This window comes from Spermophilus citellus, assembly GCF_964194105.1.
Source record: "Spermophilus citellus genome assembly, chromosome: 1".
Lineage (NCBI taxonomy): Eukaryota > Metazoa > Chordata > Mammalia > Rodentia > Sciuridae > Spermophilus > Spermophilus citellus.
The window spans coordinates 575,930-597,992 of NC_138182.1; the positions used below are offsets into that span (position 1 = coordinate 575,930).

A 22,063-nucleotide genomic window follows, 5' to 3' on the forward strand; every position below is an offset into this window, starting at 1 on the left:
CAGGGTGCCAGGGGTGAAGGCTCAGTCCGGCTGAGGCCATGGGTGAGGCCAGGTGAGCAGGGCCAAGGGGCGGCAGAGAGAAGGCCCAGAGGTGAGCATACCAGGCAGGAATGCCCATGGGTCGTGCCCAGGGGAAGGCAGGAGCCTGAAACCATGACGGTGTGGTCAGGAGGGCTGGCGACGCAGGCCTTACCAGGAGTGCCGGGTCAGTGGAGGGCAGGAGGGGGTCTCGTCTGGACAACCACAGAAAAGGCAGAGGCAGGTGCAGAAGGTAAGGCCCAGGGCCAGGACAGCAGGTAAGAGCCTGGGCGTGAAACCCAGAGATGAGGTGGAGGTGGCCTGTGAGCTTCGGGCCACACAGGCAGGGGAGGTAGCGGGCCAGGCGGCATGGCTGGCCAGAGCCTCAGTCGGCACTGAAGCCGGGGACAGATGCTGGGTGGGCAGGACAGCACCAGGCCAGGTGGGCCACAAGGCGGGCAGCAGCACCCAGTGGCCAGGCCACCTAGGTGAGGACAGATCCACAGGCGAGTAGGGTGCCATGATGTGGCCAGGAGGGCTGAAGCCCGAGTCCCAGCTCCAACAGGCGTCCCTCTCCGCAGCTCCCCAGGCCCTGGGAGGCCGACAGCCCTGGGCGTGGGTCTGGGGCCTGCGGCTTGGCCCACCACTGCTCCCGCCTCATGGGGACTCGGTCTGATGAGGACAGACAGACTCCCGGATGCCACCGGGCTCCGTGGCCCAGCCCCATGGAGCCCAGCCCTCCCGATTCCCAGAAGACTGGCTCTGGCGCTACTCTGCTCCTTCTGGGGCACCCTCTCCCACGACTAAGGGACTGGGGGAGGCGCCCCGTCAGGCTGGAAGCAGGGCAGAGCCTCCCAGGGGCAGGGCTGCAGGGTGCACACAGGATGCCTAGAGCCACGCTTCCTGCGGTCCACGAGATCTGCTAGGCGAACACGCAGGTTAGGCCTCCAGGCAACAGACAGGGGGACGTGCAGACACCACCCACTGTGCCCCACCCACAGCAGCCAGCTCTGAGACACACCGCACAGGTGCCACGGCAGGAGGGCAGCAGGCAGGGCCAGGCTCCCGGATGCTCCTGGCTCAGCTTGGCCATCCCCAGCCAAGACAGGAGCAGAATATCCAGTGCCACCCGCCTCAGAGGCCACCCCAGCACTGTGGGGAAGACGTCACGTGACGCTGGGCGGCCTGCAAGGCTCCACAGCAGCTCTGGTGAGCTCACTGGCCAGGGTGGACAGCCCAGCCCTGGCCAGGGCCAGAGATGGAACGTGGGGGTCAGGCTCTCCACCTGAGCCTAAGTTCAGGGGTGACTGGGGCAGCAACTGAACTTCAAAGCAAGAAAGACACAAAGCCAGACACCTGCACGTCCTGCCACCCAGGCCTCCAGCTGCTGGGCAAACGGGCACCGTTTCACTCCCCAAAAGCAGTAAGATAAACCCCTCTTCTCGAGTCCTCCAACGCTCTCCAAGGACGCTCACCTGAAGGGCTGGCCCACCCCCAGGCCTCTGGCTGCAGACCGGACACTCCAGACCCCACGGTGCCCCTTCCTTCAGCCTTTGGCAGGGCATCCCCCCATCCACCTGAGTGGGTTTCCCAGGGCAGCAGAGACGGCCTGGGTGACTTGGGGGACTTCTGCTGTGGGGTGCTGGCCCGGGCCCCGCTGCCCCAACTGCCTCCCAGCTGCACCCCCAGGGTGACGAGCAGATCACGCCCAGCCTTGCGAAGCTGCCCTCGGTCCCAGGCTTGGCTTTTGGGCTGTGCTGCCCGGAATCAGAGCTGCCCAGAGCCAACAGGTAAAGCACACCCGTTTCCAGGCAGGTCCCTGGGCCCTGGAAGCCTGGCCTGGTTTGCAGCCGTGGAGGCTCCCGGTGCACACACACCACAGCTGCCCACCAGAGCTGAAAGCGCAGAAAGCTCCTTCAGACTGTCACAACCACAAGGGCCATGCAAGCTCTCCCCTCCAAGGAGGAAATCGGGGACCAAACCAGCTGGGCTCCTGCGGCACTGTCTGGAGGGCAGCACACCAAGTCCCCCAGGAGCCGACACTGCAGAGCCGGTGACCCCCGGGACAGGACTCAGCAGACCAACTCTCTGCAGCTGGGCCGCAGCTGAGTGGCCACCTTCAGGAGGCTGCGCATCTGTCCTGAGCACTGACTCTCAGCGTCACAGGTGCAGCCTCGTGATGGGATGGAGCCGGCCCCTCCCACATTAGGACACAGCAGGAGCAAGGTGGTCCCCGCCACACCCCAACCAGCGATCTGTAGCCTCCAGAACGTGAGAAATAGTTTCTGTCCCTTATAAGCTACCAGGTGCGTTTGTCACAGTAGCCTGAGGAAACTGAGACGGATTGTCACCAGTGTGTACCCGGGCCATCCTCACCACACGGAGCCCTGTGGCAGGACACTGGGAATGTGGCTGACTTCTACAGCCAGCACCCTGCCCTGCGGTTTTCTCTGGGAAGCCAATGGCCAGTCTGCAAGGACACCTGAGCAGACCCTGCCCACGGCCAAGCGGGGTCCTCAGAAGCATCTCTAGGCCCAGCCACTGCAGATCTGCACAGCACCCCAATCTGGGGACAGGAGTCTCCCGTCACACCCTCCTACATCCTGACCCACGGCCACCAAGGTCAATAAACGTGTCACCTTCACCAGTGAATCCCCACCTGTGTGGGTCACCGCAGCAGGTGCCCGACGCGGCAGCTGAGGGTGACTCAGAGCCATTGTATGTGGAACCTTGGCTCTACGAGGAGGCTGCGCCCACTGGCCCAGCAGAGCCCAGCCCCCTCCACTCACCACCAACCAGAGGCCCTCAAGGGAGGTCGCTGCGGGGCAGTGGTGAGGTCAGCAACACCCTGTCATGAGCAGGACATCACCTGGCCTTCCCTGAAAAGAACCCTCGCTGCAGTCCCAGCCGGCTCTAGCGTCCGACTCGGCACCACAACAGCTCCTGGGCCGGCCGAGACCTCGCGCAGCTTCTCACCGTGACTCCGCTGTTAGAAAGGACCCTCACAGCCAGGCAGTGGCCACCCCTATCATCCTGGTGACTCGGGAGGCTGAGACAGGAGCATCCCAAGTTCAAGGCCAGCCTCAGCAACTCAGTGAGACCCTGTCTTAAAATAGAAAGGCTGGGGCTGGGGCTCAGTGGCAGAGCACTCGCCTAACACGTGTGAGGCACAGGGTTTGTGCCTCAGCACCACATAAAAACCATTTAAAAGGAAAGGCATCGTGCCCATCTGCAACAACAAAGGTAAAAACAAGGGACCCCCTCCCAGCAGTGGCCAGCTGAATGGCCACCATCAGGAGGCTCCGCCGAGGGGTGGGCCTGCCAGGGTGAGGAGGGCCAAGACTGGGGCTCCTGCAGGAAACGCAGCGCGGCCCCACGGCGTCACCACGAACGAGCGCCCGAACAGCGCACGGGGCGATTCTCTCCTCTCCGGGGACCGGGAGCCACGCCCGGGAAGCAGGGCCTCCAGGGTCCAAGCAGGCCATCGCTGCAGTCACCAGGGACAGCCCAGGACGGGCCATCACCATCTCCGCTCAGACCCGCCGGGGCTCCCAGGCGGGCTCCGGCACGCGGCCCACAGCCCCCTTCCCAGAGCCTGGGACCAGCACCGCGCTGCAGGACTGAACTGAGGCCTGAGCACGAGAAACTAAGGGCAGGACAGCGAGGGGGCAAGACGAGGTGCCTCCACCCTCACCACCGGCCTGGTGCCTCCCTGCCCACCCAGCCAGTCCTGGGACGTCCCCCTGGCCAGGGTGCAGGGCCGTGGAGATGAGGCACCAGCTCTGCTGGGAGTGGCCCAGCTCCAGCAAGGTCCAGCGCAGCCATGGGCACGCCCACTGCGGCGACCCAGGCTTCTTCCTGGGGGAAGCTTCGTGATGAAGCTAGAAAAGCTTCGTCCACAAGGGAACACTGGAGCAAGGGCCTGCCGCTTAGCGGTCCAGCCTCCCAGGCCCACAACCAGGCCAGGAACAGGTGACCCTGCACACGAGCACCCTGCACCCCAGGGCAGCCCGGCCCACTGCGGCCCATCAGCTGAAGCCTGGCACTGGAGTACAGGAGCGGCAGACCACGAGGGGACGAGCACCACGGGAGCAGGGAGGCTTCAGAGCATCAGACACCAAAGTCTGAGGACCACGTGACAGTGACAGAGGCCAGCCTCCAGCAGTCGCTGACCAACCATGACAACTCACAGCCAGTCACGCACATAGCTCGGCACTCCGAGTGGACACACACCGCCTGACGTCCAGTGTACCACCAGGACCGGCCCATCGGAGACAGCACCACAACTCAAGGCTACCACCCAGCCTCAGGACCAGAAACCACCACCTCAACAGCCACCCTGCAGGGACCCAGCAGAGTCCAGTAGGGCAGAGTCCAGTAGGGCAGAGTCCAGTGCCCCACAGCAGCCCTGGAAACGCAGCAGCTCCATATGAAAAGCCCACGGAGCCAGGGAGACTGCATTACCAGGTGTGACTGCGCAGGTGGGAGACAGGCAAGAGGGTTCAGGGGGAACTGACTGGGTCAACCCCACAGGGGTGAGCTGGGAGGGCACACCAGGGAGGTGGGGTTGGCAGGCGGAGGTGCGTCCCTGAGGGTGTGCCTCGGGGGCATATGCTCTCTCTGTGCCCTGGCCTGATGTCCCCAGCTGCTCTCCTGCATCACACACTCCTGCCCGGACCTGCAGCTCCACCTCAGGCCTTGAGAAGCAGGGCCACCCACCCGTGGATGAGGAAGGGGAGTGCCAGGTGAATTTCCCTTCCTCTGATGGGTCTTGGCAGGCACCTTGATCACGGCAGCAAACAGTGACTAGAACTGAAATTGGTACTGAGAGGAGGGGTCACTGTGGGGACTAACCTGACCCATGAGGTTCAGAAGCTGTGGGGGCTTCTTGGAGTCTGTGGGAGTTACTTTGAAAACCTTAGTGATGCCAGCTGGAAAAGCTTTGATTGCTGTAGGTGGAACCTGACGGCGGTTCTGGTGGGAGCTCAGAGACCAGAAGGCCGACAGGACTGTGGACAGTAAAGACTGGGCTCATGAGACTTCATAGGACTCTCCTGGCATTGGACCAGAGGCCCTCTGTGTCACATTCTGGCTAAGATGTTAACTGCATTTTTCTTCATGTCCTGAGACTTTCCATGAGGGTGAATTTAAAGGTGATGAACTCATCAATCTGGTGAAGGAGATTTCAAGGTAGCATACGTTCAGGTGGGAGCATGAAGTTGCTGGTTGCTTTTAGTCAAATTCATTGTGATAATCAGGAGCAGAAAGCTAAGTATTTGAAAAACTCACAGTTTGGCCAGAAAACTGAGTAAAGCTAGGGCTAAGGAAAGTGGGTTGTTAAAGACGTTATAGCCACTAAAAAGATGCTCAATACTTTACCCAAAGACAGGAGGAATGAGGCTTGAAAGCATCTCAGGAGTTGGCAAGAGCACACCCATCACAGATTCAAGGGCATAAAAGTAAAAATTCCTGAGAAGAGACCAATGAGGCCCCTGCTTGCACAGGGCGGCCCACGAGGTGGAGGGGTCCTGCAGCCAGCGCCCTCCCCGCAGCACATGGGCTCAGCTGCACACTGTGCAGTACCCGACGCTGTCACAGGTCACTTAGCTAGAGACACTCGGCCAGCCCAGCTCTTCTTGGTCACACGCAGACACGTCCGCCACCAGCGTGGAGTTCGGCAGGGCTGTGGTGAGAAGACCCAGGTGCGCCACAGGCGGGCTCAGTGGAAATGGAGTCACAGTGCTGCAGAGCGTGACAAGGACTTTCAGACTACGCCAGAAACAGGCACAAGACGTGTCAATCAGGGTGACTCAGCTCTGCACTGAGGACCCCTGTGAGAAGGAAAGGACTCCCTTCAGGAGGAAGCGGAGCAGGCCCCTCCCACACCCAGGCCTCGTAGACCTGGGAAGACCCCCAGAGATGAGACACCCAGGGAGAAGGCCCCAGGCCACATCTGGGGAGACACCGAGAACCTCCAAGTGGGGGCCCTCTCCCAGGACAAGGCCCAGAGTCCACGGCCTCAGGACACCTGCCTGGCTGAAGGAGGTGCACCAGAGCCTTGAGCCCTCCTGACCTTAATGTCCAGCGGGCAGCCACAGCTACAGCCCAGGTCAGAGCTGGACCCCAGGGATTGGGGCAGAAGCACCAGGACATGCTGACATGCTCAAGTGCTCAGACTCAGGCCTCAGAACACAGCAAAGAACCAAAGGAAGGCTCCACGGAGGGACAGCGCACTAGCTGCACACTGGAGAGCTAGCAGGGCGGTCCAGCAAGGCCGAGGGAAGGTGCAAGCTGAGGGGGCAAGGGTGGACCCAGGCAGCCCCACACAGCACGGCATACACTGACCACAGGGAGGGCCGGGGTGGGAGAATGGCATAGGCCAGCCGGGGCAACTCGGAAGACAGCCTCAAAGCAAACCGTGGGCTGCAGCTGCCCCTCAGTGGCAGACCCTGGGTTCAGCCCTGTACCCAAGAAAGACCGAGGCCTGACAGAAGACACCAGACCAGGGGGACCACACCAGGGCAGGCAACAGTCGCAGCCACAACTGGCCAATGCACCTCTGAGCCTGGAGGCTGCCTCTCCAGCCCTCGATCCCAGGTCCAAAGCCCCACTTCCAAGAACCCGTCTCCAGCAGCCGGCCCCAGCCCACGGGGTCTGCAGTGAGATCTGCTCACACAAAGGTGAACACCCTGAGGGTGCGGCCCTCCTGGGGACAGCGGCAGAGGCCTCCTCTCTGCTAGCCCACAAGCAGGAGGCCTGTTCCTCAGGAGAAGCCTCCGGACCTCCTCTACCCTAACCAACACTCCAGGGGGGGCACCAGGAGGTGGACCCTGCAGGGGCTCCAGACCTGCACACTGGCCTGAGAGGCCGGGGTCCCAGAGCTGCCTTCAGGGAAACGTGGGAGCAGGCTGCCTGCCTGGGCCCTGCTGAAGGCGCTGTCTCTGGGGGGCAAGCCTGAATGGAGGGACCGTCCCGACACAGGCAGCAGGGACGCAGGCCTCCAGCACAAGCTCCCTGCTTGTTCCTTAGGAGCATTTAAAATTGCTGCCATGAAAAAGCCCAGGGCAAACTGTGGAGGGAAAGAGCCAGGCGCAGGCCTGTGTCCAGCACCCCCTCACACGCGGGAGCCAGAGGGAAGGAGAAGAGGGTCCCGTGGAACAGGGAGACCAGACAAGAGGGAGGGTCGGAGGAGGGGAGGGCAGGGCCTCTGCCAGACCACGCCACGTCACCGAGTGTCCCCAAGATGTGCGGACGATGCAGAGGGGGAGGAAGGGGAGGGCTGGCAGGGGGGAGGGCGGGTGCTGCAAGAGCCTGGGGAGGTGGGTGCGTATGTGGGATCTGGGTGCCCCCTCCAAAGGGCCAAAATTAAAAAAACAGAAGAGAGCAGGGTAGGTAAGTTCATGTGGGCAAAACCGCAGCTCAGGCGCCTGGGTGGACACCCAGGACACCCAGAACAGGCCACCCGGCTTTGGCTTCAGGTCCCTTCCTTCCTGACACCTTTGTGCACTGTGAGGATTTCAAGAAAATCTCTGTTTTGTTAATAGACATGTAACGAGGCTGTTTCCTTTCCCGACGCGTGGCAAGACTGGGGGCTGGCCAGGCAGGAAAGAGGTGCAGCCACAGACCTGCTGCCCCAGCCCCCGGCGCTAGCCAGCAGGAGTCCAGGCAGCAGAGGTCCATTCCACAGACAGCAGCAGATGTGTCCAGAAAGTCAGAGAGGCCAGGAAGGAAAGAAAGGGCAGCTCCCACTGACAGCCCCAGCAGTAACATTAATCCCGGGTCCTCAGAGAAGCTGACGGGGCGGGTGACTTACAAGGCGCCATTCTCAGAGGCCGACGCAGAGAGTCAGGGGGGCGCTGCAGGGAGGCCGAGGAGCAGGAGAAATCGGCACTGAGGTGCAGACACTTGGGAGCTGACCACATCACACATCAGCCAGGCCCAGGCCACCTTCCCAAGAGGGACACATCAAAGCCAAGCAGCTGGGCAGCCTCTCCATCACGGGCCACGTGGCTGCCTCCTCCACCCGGCTCCCAACCCCAGGCAGCACACTCACCCCCTCCTCTTCAAGCCCACCTAGCTCTGGTCCAACCAGAGAGGCCTGTGGCCTGCTAGGAAGTGCCCCGGCCTCCGCTTTCACTCTTGCTCTCTGCCAGAGATGCCACGTGCCACCGGGTTCTGCCAGCTTCTGCCTGCACCCCACCCCCTGTGTCTCCGGGGCAGGTCGTGGGGGTGAGTGCAGTGCTGCTGAGCTGTGGGGGGTCCAGAGCATGAGGAGCCAGGGCAGATGGGGCCACTGGTCCCACGACACTCCCAGACAGGCCAGGGCGTGGCGTTCTGTACAGAGACCAACCAAGCTGGAACCCCAGGGCTGGTGTGCCCGCCACTTCCCTAAACCAAAGCCACCCTGCGTTCACCTGCAGGCCTCTGCTGCTCGAGGCCTCAAAGCCGCGAGGCACAAAGCCCAAGGCACCGACTGCGCAGCTGACTGCACCCAGGATGGAGTCAGGGCTGGAGAACCCCAGAGCCCCCCAGCCAGCCATGCCCAGGCCACAACACAGAGGGCATGAAGGCCCCTCTCCGCTATGTTGTTTCATAGGTGAACACACCAAGAATGGCAGGTTTTCAAAAGATGCTCTAAAGCTATGATGGCCGAGAAGAAATAGCAATTAACCCAAAAGCAGAGCAGACCACCGATAGGAAGGCTCAGCCATGAAGACACCAGGCAGCTGAAATGCAAACACAGGTATCTCCTTCTTCCTGCAAAGTAAGGTGAGTGCCCATCAACAGAGGTGGCCCAGGTATCTAGTGCACACCCCAGGGCTGGGGTGTGGCTCAGGTAGAGCAGTGCTGAGCCTGGGTCCTGAGGCCCGGTTCCATCTCCAGCACAAAAAGAATATAAACACACCCTGCCTTTTCGGAAAGGCCAAGCACACAGTGGAGCCCAAATAAGCCCCATCCAAACTCCTCCAGTTTCCAGACAGCAGAAGCAGATCACAAGAGGTCTGGTGGGCTGGACCTCACAGGGCACTGTCACCTCTCACCCAGAGCCCACAGACACATCCACTGCTCTGTGGACCTGGGCCTCCAGGACTTGAGGGCCACACCAAGTAAGGAAGAGCAAATAAATGGTGATGGCCACTCAAGAACACATCCTGGGGGCTGGGGATACAGCTCAGTTGGCAGAGTGCTTGCCTGGCATGCACAAGGCCCTGGGTTCAAACCCCAGCACCACCACCACAACAAAAAAGAACACTCCTGGCACTATCTAAAATCCATCTGTATTTTACGCTGAAATGTAAGGTACACAGCTGGGTACAGTGGTGCAGCCTATGATCCCAATGACTTGGGAGGATAAAGTAGGAGGATCGCAAGTTCAAAACCAGCCTCAGCAGTGGTGAGGCCCTAAGCAACTCAGTGCGACCCTGTCTCAAAAAATATAAAGGCCTGGGGATGTGGCTCAGGGATAAGCACCCCAAGGTTCAATCCCTGATGCCAAAAAAAAAAAAAAAAAAAGATATCCACTCAGGCTTAAAAAAAAATGAGTCCATGCAAGTCAACATGAAACAGATAAAGACAACTGAGGACAGGACACACTCACCAAGTGTAAAAAGGCCAACTGAAACAAGATGTAACTCCTACTTTCACCCGTCCAGCTGAGGAACTCCGTGGGCCTGGACATTGTTATCACCTCCACGTGGAAACAGAGTGCTGGGAGTAGAGTCATGTCCTGCCGTCTGAAGCACATAGGGCGGACCTGGCCCACACTCCCACAGGACTCTCACACCTCAAAGGCACGGCATGTGTCAATGCACACGTTTACACACCGCCAAGGATCTGTGCTAAAGACCCCTGTGGATGTGTGCCAACCTGCTGGAAGCACTGGGCATCCACAGACGGCAGCGCCGTCCAGGACTCACCCCACTCTCCCCCGGCTGTGTTTGTTCTTAAAAGCCGGGGACACTTGCAGACAGTCCAGGAGGGTGCGTGTGGGTCTTTAAATATCTTTTTGCTCCCTATTCATCCTGCAGAAATCAGACTGGTGTCCCGGAAATGGACTGTGCAGAGGACCTGGTTCCGAGGAGGGGCTTCCACAGGAGAAACGTGACTGTGTCCACCACAGGACTGTGGTATCCGCTGGCCTGAAGTGAACTAAGGTCCAAGCGCTGTGTTTCGCTTCCCATGTCAACTCGCTGTTCCAGCGACTGACCACTTACAACCCCGCAGCACGTCAAACAGACAGCTGCTGAAAAAAGTGGCCAGCGTGGAGGAGAAGTCAGACAGGTGGGCAGTCCAGCCCCTGTGGCCCACTAAGTGGAGACCCAACCGGGTGCTCACAGGCAAACAGCTTTCTCTTCCGGCTGCTTTCCTAGGACTCCCCAAAACTCTCCGAGATCACTCTCATTTAATAAGAAGAACTCGGCTGGATTAAAACTCCCAACAGTGACGGGCAGCACAGCCCACCGTGACCAGCCAACAGCGGCTCAGAAAGAACAGCACCCAGTCTCCACCAGGAGCTGCCCGCCACCCAGAACAGACCTAGGAACGTAGGACATCCCCTGCAGGTTCACACCCGGAGGGAAGGACTCTGCAGACATGTGGAGGGCAGGCAGGGCAGAGCTGGAGCAGGGTTGGCCTGGGCATCTGGCTATCTTCCTGCCCACATCTCAGGGCCATCAGTCCTGCTTTCTTGGACCTAATGGGAGCCCAGGACACCAGGGCAAGCTCCCGACTCAAGCAGGCTGTGCCAGGGCCACAGAGGTGCACAGGGGTCATTCCCATCCACCACTGACAGAGACCAGAGCTCAAGTAACAGGCATGGCTCTCCACTCAGGTCTCAGAATCTCTAGCAGCACAGCAAGGACAGCCCAATCCCCGTGACCCGGAAACCCAGGTCAGCATCCTCAAGCACACCCTTGGTGGGCAGGACATGCAGAGGCTCAGCCAGTGAGCATTCACTGACCCAGCTCAAAGATGAAGAATCAGGCTCCATGAGGGCCAACACACAAACCGGACAGAAGGCCAACGGCCAGCTGGCCCTCAGACCTGGGCACACTAGGCCCTTCCTGGGGCCTGTCTGAGCGAGACTGAAGACATCACGTCCCTCCAACAAACAGCAGAACTACACCCAAGGCAAGCCAAGTAGCAACTCCAAAGTGAATTTTCCAACTATTCTACGATGAAAAACAATGAATTAACTCCTTAAATACTGAGTGTGAGAGCATCCGCGAAACCGGGCAATTTTGAGAACTCTCACCCAGAGTACATGCACACATCCTGCAGGTGGACGGGCATGAGGACTGCAGACCACACACCCCCCACCAACAGAATGGCTGGAAGAGCCAAGCCTGGGTCAGCTCAGAGGCACTGTGCTCCAAAAGCTCAGGCCGGGCTCGAACCTCAGCACCTTGAAACAACAAAGATTAGAAAGGGTGGACTCAGTGAAGAGGGCCTGTCTTTCTCCTGGCCCGGCGCCCGGACTGCCCACTGGCCTAAGCACCAGGTTCCAAGAGCTGCTGTTGGCTTCCACGCCTTCCTCCCCTGGAGAATAGCCTGGCCCAGGACGACACCTGCAGCCTGCTCATCTCCACGAGGTCCCTCCATCCAGTCAGGCCCAGGCACTGATGCTGTACCTGCTCTCCCAAGGCCGCAGGGACAGCAGGGCCCCTTTCCGTCTAGGCCTGCGAGGTGCACAGCACCTTGGTAAAGTCATCATCTGCTCCAGACATTAACTAGGTCTCTTGGTTACACCACAGAGAGCTGAGACCGTGACATGGCTCCCTTTGCTCTCTGCTCTCAAAGAACACTTGAAGATTTTTCCAGAAACCCCAGTACACAACCGGGCAGCACAGTCCAGGCATCCAAGGGACTGGACCCAGGCACCCACTCACACGGCCATGCTCTCTGCAGGGCAAATGACCAGTGACCCACATGTGCTCCCAGAACACACGGTCATCCCCCAGTATCCACAGAGATGGCTCCGAGATCTTGACGGACACTGAGATCCAGCAAAGCTCAAAGGGCTCCCATAATGTGTTCGGGGCTTGCATGTGACCACACATGTCTCCTGCGGACTTCAATCATCTCCAGATGTCTCAGGTACCCAGCACTTGCAGACACTGCGCTGACAGCAGTCACTCTGCCTTGTCCAGAGAATAGCAACATGCAAAGAGACTGCATGTCCAGTGCAGATGCAGGGTTTTAGAAACATTTTCCACTTGCAGTTGGTTGAAATGGCAAGTGCAGAACTGCAGATGAGGAGGACTCGCTGCACTGGGTGCACATCCTTCTCCCCACAAACGGCAGCGGAGCTCAGAGGGTGGCCACGGGCTCCAGTCAGCAAAGGCTCCCTCCCTTCAGCACCGTGTGAAATGACATCCCCTCCCTCACCACTTACAAACCTCCCTGTCATGACAAGTTGGGCTGGACCAGTGGTCACAGCTCCCCAGGCAGTGAGCACTAGGGGAGACCCCAAGAGAGGACATTGACCGTGCAGGCCACAGGCACTCATGCATGGCCCTGAAGCCCAGCCCTGAGCAAGGTGGCCTGCCTTCACTGAGCACACCACCGCCCACCCGCCTACTCCCTCCCCACGTCCTCCCAGACCACCTTTCTTCTCCCTCGTGGAGCACCGGCTCCGGTATGTCCAGCCTCGGGCGCCCACTGCCCATCATCACCACTGTTCAGATGCTCCTACAGCTGGGCTCTGCACAACCCTGTTCTTCGCTGTACTACATACATGGGGTCCCTCCCCAGACTTGCTGGTATCACAGGGCCAGCATGTGGCCAGCGCTCCCTCTCCTCTTCACAGTCTTCCACCAACCCTCATGGTCTCTTTGTCTGTCCCCTCCCCTGGGCCCCAGGGTCCTCCATGAAACCCCAGGCTCTGCACAGTGGGTCCCAGACACTCCCTCCAACAGGCTGGGCTTCCAACACTCACCAGTGCACTGCTTAGAAAACCTCAGTGTGCCTCTATGTCTCCTCTGGTACAAGCTGCAAAGTCCCTTCTGAAACGCAAATGTCATGCCCCTACTTCAAGGAAATGGGTTGGCTAGAGAACAGGCCCAGCCTGAACAGGGAAGGCCATCTGCCTCTCTACCCAGCTATTCCACGGCCTGCAGGGCCAGGTCACCACTTCATAGCATCGCCCCATCACCATAGTGAATGACCCAAGACTAGCTGGGGCTGGGCCCACCCTGCACCAGCCCACCTCACTTGACATGTGGCCATGTCCAGGGACTTAGTCTTCCTCAACCAGACATAGCCAAGCCTGACCACAGCCAACACATCCATGGGAGCCTCATGGTGTACACACCAGGCGCACAGTGCCAAGCAGATGACGTGGAATTAAGAGGGCCTCAGACCACGTCAGTGACGTGTGCTCAATAGGGTGATGACACAACCCAGAAGCACCCACACAGGTCACGGGGACCCATCCCCACTTTAGACCATCTAAGGCATCGGCTGCTTTCTGATCATGTGCCCAGGCGCTTGCACCTTTAGGGCATGCACACAAGAGAGGAGGGCATGGCCCTCGACCAAAAGCCACCCAACAGCACTTACACACTGTGACTTCAGCTAGCCACACTGGCCTACCTGCAGTGACGTGCCTCCCAGAGGCAGGCCCAGGGCACCCTGGGCCTAGCTCCCCTGGGACCTGCAGAGCCTCTGCCGACAGGCGGGTCCACACAAGCTCTCCGGGGCAGCGCTGTGGACGCGTCCCCACCACACTCCTGTGTTCTGTCTCAGGCAGCTCACCTGCCTGTTTCCAACTATGCACAGTGAAAGATAAATACATAAATGCTTCTGGAACACTACATTCCCAGGAACACAAGGGTACCGCTGGCATAAGGCAATGACACAGATATTACAAAGAACTATAAGACCAACAGCATCAACTACAATTTCCAGACCTAAGAGTCTATTTCTCCATCCCAGTTGTAAAAGTTACTCAGGATATCCAACAGTTTCAAGGCTACACAAAGCTAAACTAACTAGCACAGTGTACCACATTTCATTATCACCAAACACCACCCTTCTGAGAAAACAGAGCCAAATGAGTGTCAGTGTTTGACCCAGCAGGGCTGAATTTCTGTCCTCCACCATATGCAAGACAGACGCAGCCCAAGCCCCAGGCCCCTGGGTGCCAGCCAGCCCTCCTGTGCACAAGGCCACAGAGCCTGCAACACCCTCCACCTCCCTGGACAAAGGGTGGGTTTGCACATATAGATTCAGTGCAGTCTGGAGGTACAGAAAACACTGCCAGGGGCATCACCGGAGCACCCTGCACCAGGGCTGGAGTGACAAAGAGCAGGAAGCATTGGACCCCTTCATCTCTCACCTCTATCCTGCCACCTGGGCTCAAAAGTCTGAAAATGTATACTACCGCAGTCCACGTGCTGCCTCCTGAAATAAAGGGAAAGCCCCCGAGAATGAGCCCTGCTGACACCTGTCTGCCACAAGAAGCAGAAATACTTACATCTTTTGCCATGTTACCAGATCCAGGAAATCGAGGCTAAAGCTGTGCACCTCCACAGGAGAAAACTGACTCTTCTGGCAGAAAAAAAGGAAAGACAGATGATGAGTAAGAATGAAAAAAGAAGTTTCGCACACACCACGACTGAAAGGCAATGCCTTCCCCCACCCGCACGCGGGCCTCCAGGCAATAGGGCCTTCTCTGCCCAATCCTGACAGTGGAGCTGGCCAAGCAGGTCCCACAGTGGGTTTCAGGCCACCTCTCCAAATGGAATCGCACCCCAGGACACCCCGCAGCACCTGCAGTCAGAGGGCCAGTGCAGGACCCCAGCTCCTGGGCCCCGCAGCACAGCGGTCAGGGCTCACTTCCACCCTCCGGGGCACAAGGACACCCCCCTCAACGGGGCACAAGGCCCCACCTGGGCAGGAGGCCCGGAGGGGCTCCCCCCGGCTCCCAGCGCAGCGCGCAGGTTCTCCGTCCCACCGAGACCCCCGGGGCCGCGGCCGGCTACTCTGACAGGTGGGCTCCACGGGACCCGCCCGCCTCGACCTGTCACTAGGCCCCGCGGCCCAGCCCCCGCGCGCGCTGCGAAGGCGCGGGGGCGGCCGGGGACCCCCGCCCGCCGCCCGCCGGCCTGCAGAGCCCCGGCGCAGGCCGGGCCGGCTGGGGGCGCGGGCCGGGCCGGGCCGGGGCGGCGGGCCACGGGATGCAGCCGGCCGGGTGCCGCCGCACCCCCCGCCCGCCCCGCCGCACCTGGCTCGCCGGGCGGGCGCGCTGGGCGCGGGCGCGGCGCCGGCCGGGAGGTCCGGCCGTGGCGGGTCCCTGCCCTGGGCCAGCGGCGCCGGGACGCGGGCTCACCCTGGGCCGAGCGTCGGGCCGGCGTGACGTGCGCGCGGCGCGGTGACGTGGGCGCGGCGGCCCGCTTCGCGCAGCGCGCCTGCGCGCCTTTTCGCGCCTTCAGCGCCCTCCTCCTCCTCCTCCTCCTCCTCCTCCTCCCGCCGCTCAGCTCCTTCTCCTCCCGCCGGTGCCGCCCGCCCTGGGGGTGCGGACGCGCGCGCGTTCTCGAGTGCGCGTGCGCCAGGCGGGTGGAGACGGGCTGGCGCCAGAGCGCGCGGTGCGCGCTCGCCTGTGTGCGCATGGAGAGGGGCCACGTGTGTGCGTGCCTCTGTGTGTGCACGAGAAGGCCAAATGTATGTATACCTGTGCATGTGTGCACAGAGGGGACACATGTGAGTGTGCCTGTGTGTGCGCAAGGATGGGCCAACTTGTGTGTATGCATGTGAGTGGGCACGGAGAAGGGGCCACGTGTGTGTACTCCTCTGAGCTTGCATGGAGCAGAGCCAGTTGTATTCACACCTGTGTGTGTGCACAAGGAGTAGAGGAGCCACGTATGAGCATGTCTGATGCCTACTTGGAGAAGGGCTGCATGTGTGCATACCTGTAAGTACATGTAAGAGAAGAACTGTGTCGCCCAGAGACGGGCCAAGTGTGTGCACTAAAGGGCAAACGGTATGCACCCAGATATGCATGCCTGTCCCCAAGAAGGGGCTGACGTTATGCACGCCTTTGCGTGTGTATCCACACGCGCATGGACAAGAAGAGCCAGGCGTGGGTGTGCTCTGGAGTACTTTCCTGTGAACCCACAGGAAAGGAGACAGTGGGCGTAGGTTTGCACAGAGGAGGGCAGGTGGGGCATGTGAGTAAAGGCGTGCACTGGACACCAAGGAAAGACAGACTGCTGCCCCTAGTCAGCCAGCGGCCTCAGCGCCCTTGCGACATGCACCCAGATTCCTGGCAAGTCCACACCTTCTGAGCACCTGTGCAAAGGAACTAGAAGGGGATCACCAGGAAAACTAGGCAGCCTGTCTGCTCCTCAAGGGCAGAAGCAGTTTTGTCACAGGAGGGACCTGGTGCAGCCTGGCCCTGGAGGCGTAGTCCAGCCTGAATCCCACCACCCAGCCAGGTAGAGGACAGTCTGGGCCTCCAGAGCCGGTGCAAAGGTCAAGGCTGAACCAAGGGAGGGAGCCATTAACCTCTGCCAAGGACTTTAAGGAGCCTTCGGAGGCCTCCCTCTCCACCTGGAACATATTATTTCAGGACACCCCACTTCAGAGGATTTCACAATTTAACCACTTGTACGCAGACTACACCCACTGCTGCCTCTTGGGTGAAGCTCCGCCCCTGCTTAGGTGGCCAACAGTTTAATTAACCTTGCCTTCTTTGAAGAGAGCAGATACTTTCCAGTATCTGCTGATTGGCGCATTCTAGGTACTCAGAAACCGCTGGTGGGGAGGTAGGGTGAGCCAGAGGCTCCTGGGGGAAACCTGCAGATTGCTGGCCTTGCTTTCTGCCATGGAATCTGTGCATGCCGCAAGGGAGTCAGCTTTACTTCCAAAACTACACTCCTCTGCACTTCCTTCCCAAAGGCTGTAGGTTCCTAGCTCTGCTCCTGCAAATTCAGGTTCCCCTCCCCACCCAATCACCACCAGCTAGAAGAGACACAAGAAGCAGCCATTGTTCTGGGCCATATGCCTACCTAAACATCTTAGAAAACAGATACTGGGAGACACTGAGTCATTTCTTCAAACCCATGGAGAGAGGTTGTGTTCCTGAGGTGGTAGGCAGGGTGGATAGGAGAGACTTCACGGGGGAGGCCTGGTGCAGCCACTGAAGCTAACTCTGGCCATTCTTGAAAGACACCTGCAGAGCCCAGAAGGTCAGCTCCAACCCAGGTCCGCCTGGGTGCTGGGACAGCCGGAGCTGGCTGGACTGGAGTGACGTGTCACCGGAGGCTTCGAATGGCTAAGTGTCCTCCAGTTCTCTAGTCCCTGCCCACCACCCCAGGGAGCAGGAAAGTGCAAGATGCATTCTGGGCTTCCACAATGGGAGGTGACCCCTGCCTCCTCACAGTATCTAACCGTGGTGGACTTCCTAGATTCAAGGAGGCCTCTGATGTGTGATTGATCAGAGAGCAGCTGAACTCACCTTGCGGGGAGATGTGGAGGCTTCACAAGGCATCTTGAAAGCTGGGTGGGCTGGAGTCAGAAACAGACACCGGGACGGGAAAAGGAAGGGGCCAGCCTGGGCACAGGGGGAAGGGTAGCTTTGGGAAAGCGCTCCTGATGGATGAGTTTCGGGTTTGGATGGGCTAACCTGCTCCTGGGATGCTGCAGTAAGACTCTAGGTAGGACTTACTTTTGAATGTGCTACTATCACAAGAGGGGCAGCCAACACTTCCCGGGGCCTGGGCACTGGAGAGCAGTGCCTTAGGCTGGCCATGTGCAGCGTCTAATGTGCAGGACACTTGGGCCCCAAGTGTCCTGCTGGGTCCTGCATCCTTACTGACCTCTGGCTGCTCTATCCAGGGTCAAAAGAAGACACAGACATCTCCTACAGTTACTGAGGAGGGACTCTCTCTCCAAGGCTGCCGCTGCTTGCTTTGCATATTTAGAAGCTCTGGTGTTTGGTGCACATGTATTTGCCATTGCTGTGTCTTCTTGGTGAGTTGGCCCTTGTGCATGATGTCCCTGTCTCTTGTGACAGTCTTGGACAGAGTCTGTTATTTTCATCCTGGCGGAGCTGCCTTGCTGGCTTTTGTTCACTGTTTGTCTTGATGTATTTTCCACCCCTTCACTTTCAGCCTCTGTGTGTTCTTAGAGCTAAAGTGGGTCTTTTGTAGACAGCGTAGATTCAGATCCTGTATTCATTCATTCATTCATTCAATTGGAGGTTGAATTTAGGGGGACTTTACCACTGAGCACATCCCCAGCCCTTTTTATCTTTTGTGATGGAGTCTCACTAAATTCCTAAGGCTGGCCTCAAACCTGCCATCCTCCTGCCTCAGCCTCCCAAGCCATTGGGATTGCAGGCATGTGCCACCAGGCCCAGTGTGAATCCTGTTTTTTGTTTTGTTTTGTTTTTATCATTCTGGCAATCTGTGCCTTTTGGTTGAGTTTTATCCATATACATCTTTTACACATTTTTTTGCCCATAATATTTATATGTATCCTCTTTTCAATAACATAGGAAATAAAAAGAGGAGTCACAAACCAAAAATACAACAATTTTGGCCTTTCCACTTGCCCACATATTTACCACATTGGTGCCGTGGAGACAGTCACCTGTTTCGTGGATCCGGCGGGGTGTCCTTCCATGTCAGCCCTGTGGTGTTTCTTATGGGGCAGGTCTGGAGGTGACACACACCCTCAGCTTGTGTTTACCTGGAGAATGTCTTAGTCTCTCCTTCATGTTCTAAGGGCATTTTGGGTAGACACAGAATTATCTTATTTTCTTTTCTTCAGCAAAATGTGCTATACCACTGCTTTCTGGTCCCCTCTGGTCTCTGATGGGAAATTAACTATTCCTCTCACAAGGGTTGCTTGTGAGTGACAAATCACTTCTCTCCTGATGCCTTCAAATTCCTTCTGTTTTGCCTGTCCAGTTTGATTCTGTCTTGAGCAGATATGTTCTGAGTGTACTTTATTTGGGATTCATTGAGCCTCTTGTATTTGTAGATTTGTGTCTTTCAACAAATAGTGACGACTTGAGATTTATTCCAGGAATGCAGAGGTCCTGCACCTTCACATGTACATACACACACAAGTTTCTGCGTTGATAATTTATGCCAATGCTCATTACAGCATTATTCATAGTAATGAGCATCCATCCACGATGAAGGGATAAATAAAATGTGATATATACACACAGTCGTGTAAAGGAGTGAAATTCTGACACATCCTGCACATGGATGAACCTTGAAAATATTACACTAAGTGAAATAGGCCAGATTTCCAGGATATGAGGATAAATATTGTGTGGTTCCACTTGTATGTAACATCCAGAATAGGAAGTCTCATAGGGGAGTGGCATAAACCGTTTCCTGCGGCTGTTTGTTATGGGAGATGAGTGGATACTTGATGACTGAAGTTTCTACTTGTAGTGACAGAAACATTTTGAAAAAAGTGAATGAAGGGTGGAGCTGGGGTTGAGCTCAGTGGTGGAGCACTTACCCAGCATGTGTGAGGCCCTGGGTTCCATCCACAACACCACCTAAAAATAAAGAAAGAAAATAAAGGTATCGTGTCCATCTGCAACTAAAAATATATTTTTAAAAAAGAGTTATGACTGCACAATGCTGTGAACGTAATTAACACCAGTGAACTGTACACTTAAAATGGCTAAAATATATAAAACCACATTACACTTTAAACAAGTGAAATATGTAATATATGAATTATATCTCAGTGAAACTATTATTTAAAAAGCTACACAAGAGGGCTGGGGATGTGGCTCAAGTGGTAGCGCGCTCTCCTAGTATGTGTGAGTCCCTGGGTTAATTCTCAGCACCATGTAAAAATAAAACAAAGATATTGTGTCCACCTGAAACTAAAAAACAAATATTTAAAAAATAAAATAAAAAGCTTCACAAGAGGGCTAGGACTGTGGCTCAGAGGTGGAGCACTCACCTAGCATGCGTGAGGCACCTCATAAAAATAAAGGTATTGTATCCACCTACAACTAAAAAACAAATATTAAAAAAAAAAGCTACATAAGATATCGTTCTAGGAACAATTGAAGAAGATTTTACATGTTCCAAATATTAGTTAAGAGAAGAAATTTCTCTGCTAGGTAAGATGATGGTAATTGTAGTAATGTGAGATTGTCCTTATTTTTAGAAGAAGCAAAATAATGAATATAGGTACTAAGCATCACAATGTTGACAATTTATTTTAAAATAGCTTGGAAAAACACGTATTTTTGTAAGTATACTTTCAGATAACATACACAAAGAAAGAGGAAGAAAAAAGAATAAATATGACAAAAATGATAAAAACTGCTTAATTTATGGGTGTTCTACTATTTGTCCAACTTCTCTATATTTTGAAAATTTCAAAATAATTACAAGAAAAATCCCATTTCTATTCAACATTAATCAGGAAGACCTAACCAGTGCAATAAGACAAGAAAAATAAAGAAAGAGGCATAAGTAGTGAAGAGGAGAAAGTAAAGCTTTATTTGTTCTCAGATGATGACAACATGTGTGGAATACCAAGAAGTTGACTACATCAGCCAGTAATTCCCCAGATTCTCTGGACAGGAGGTCAGTGCAGGAGGCTGCATGTGTAGCTCTGTGGTAGAGCCCTTGTCTAGCAGGCACACACACAAAAATCAATGCAAAATAAAATCACATCTATTTCTATATATCAAAAAAACTATTGCAAAATATATATTTTAAAATACTATTTACAATGGCATGAAAAATCAATTAATTTAGATTTGCAAAAATTCCACAGAAAAATATGTAACGCTCTTTAAAATGTGTAAAACAGATCAAAAGTAAGGAAATACACCATATTGTGGATCAGGAACCTTGATGGCCATTCTTCCTATACTAACCTGTAGATCCAAAGAGATCCCAGCCAAAACCTTGCTGTTTGGTTTGGTTTGGTTTTTGTAGAAATTAACTACTTGTTATTTTTTTAATAGACCTTTTCGGGCAGTGCTAGGGAAGGAACCCAGGACCTTACACATGCTAGGCAAGTGATCTACCCCCAAACTACACTCCCAGCCCTAGACTTTATTTTTTTAGAGCAGCTTTAGATCCTCAGCAAAACTGAGGAGAAAGTGCATAGCTCCATAGACCCCTGGCCCAGCATTGTCTGCTGCCACAGTCTGCGCCTCTCTTGACACGTGCCGCCACCCTGAGTCCACAGGTGGTGGGGCCTCACTCCCGATGCTGTGCATTCCATGGGGCTGGGCAAGTGTACAACAATGCGTGGCAACCATTTCAGCACCTTAGAGTCATCTTAATACCCTGAAAGCCCTCTGTGCTCAGTCAATTCTTCCCCTCCTCCCAACCCCTGGCAGCACCTACCTCTATAGTGTCTCCAGGAAGGAGATCATGGTTGGGATCATACAGCCTTCAGATGGGCTTCTGTCACTTGACAATTATTCATTGGTGAATAATACTCCACTGTCTGGATAGACCACAGCTTGCTTATTTATTCATCTGGGGTGCTGGGGATAGAACCCAGGGCTTTGAGAATGCTAAGGAAGCTCTCAACCACTGTACTACATCCCCAGCCCCTTTTACCTTTAACTTCAGATGCCTCACTAAGTTGCTGAGGCTGGCCTTGAACTTGACATTCTCCTGCCTTGGCCTCCAACTAGCTGGGATGACAGGCTGAGCCACTGAAGGATGCCTTCACTGCTTCCAAGTCTGGACACTTAAGAAAAAGCTGATGTAATGTGTATGTTTTGTGTGGAGTTTGGGGTAGATGCCAGGGATGGATCCTGTGGTAAAAGCATGTCTAGTTTTACCAGAAGCTCCAAGCTGTCTTCCAAGGGGTGGCCACTTGACATTCCCACAGGCCATGGTGTGTGCCGTTCCTCCCCGTCCTCGCCCAGCAAGGCCTGGAGCAGTGCCCCACCCCAGCTGGCCCTCAGGCAGGGTGTCGGTGCTGGGGGTCTTGGGATCCCTCAGCACGGGCCTCCTCCCAGGCCATTCTTTGGGGAGCAGACACAGAAGGTGCGACGCGATGGTGTTACCTGAGGCTACGTGTGGTCTCGAGG

General features: G+C 56.4%; 1 protein-coding gene across 3 annotated transcripts in view; it reads right to left on the reverse strand.

Annotated features, from left to right (window-relative positions):
* The window catches only part of TFDP1 (transcription factor Dp-1), a 32,278-nt gene extending 16,860 nt beyond the window's left edge, over positions 1-15,418 (reverse strand). Inside the window, exons 1-2 of one of the 3 annotated variants that reach the window (XM_081297853.1) lie at positions 15,350-15,418; positions 14,495-14,568 (exon numbers count right to left, since the gene is read on the reverse strand). In XM_081297853.1, coding sequence (XP_081153979.1) covers positions 14,495-14,506 — 12 coding nt within the window. In that variant the 5' untranslated portion in view covers positions 14,507-14,568; positions 15,350-15,418. Of the gene's footprint in view, positions 1-14,494; positions 14,569-14,909; positions 15,128-15,244 lie in introns of those variants that run through there. The other 2 variants (XM_081297851.1, XM_081297852.1) reach the window with 2 other exon arrangements.
* Positions 15,419-22,063: the final 6,645 nt, after the last annotated feature.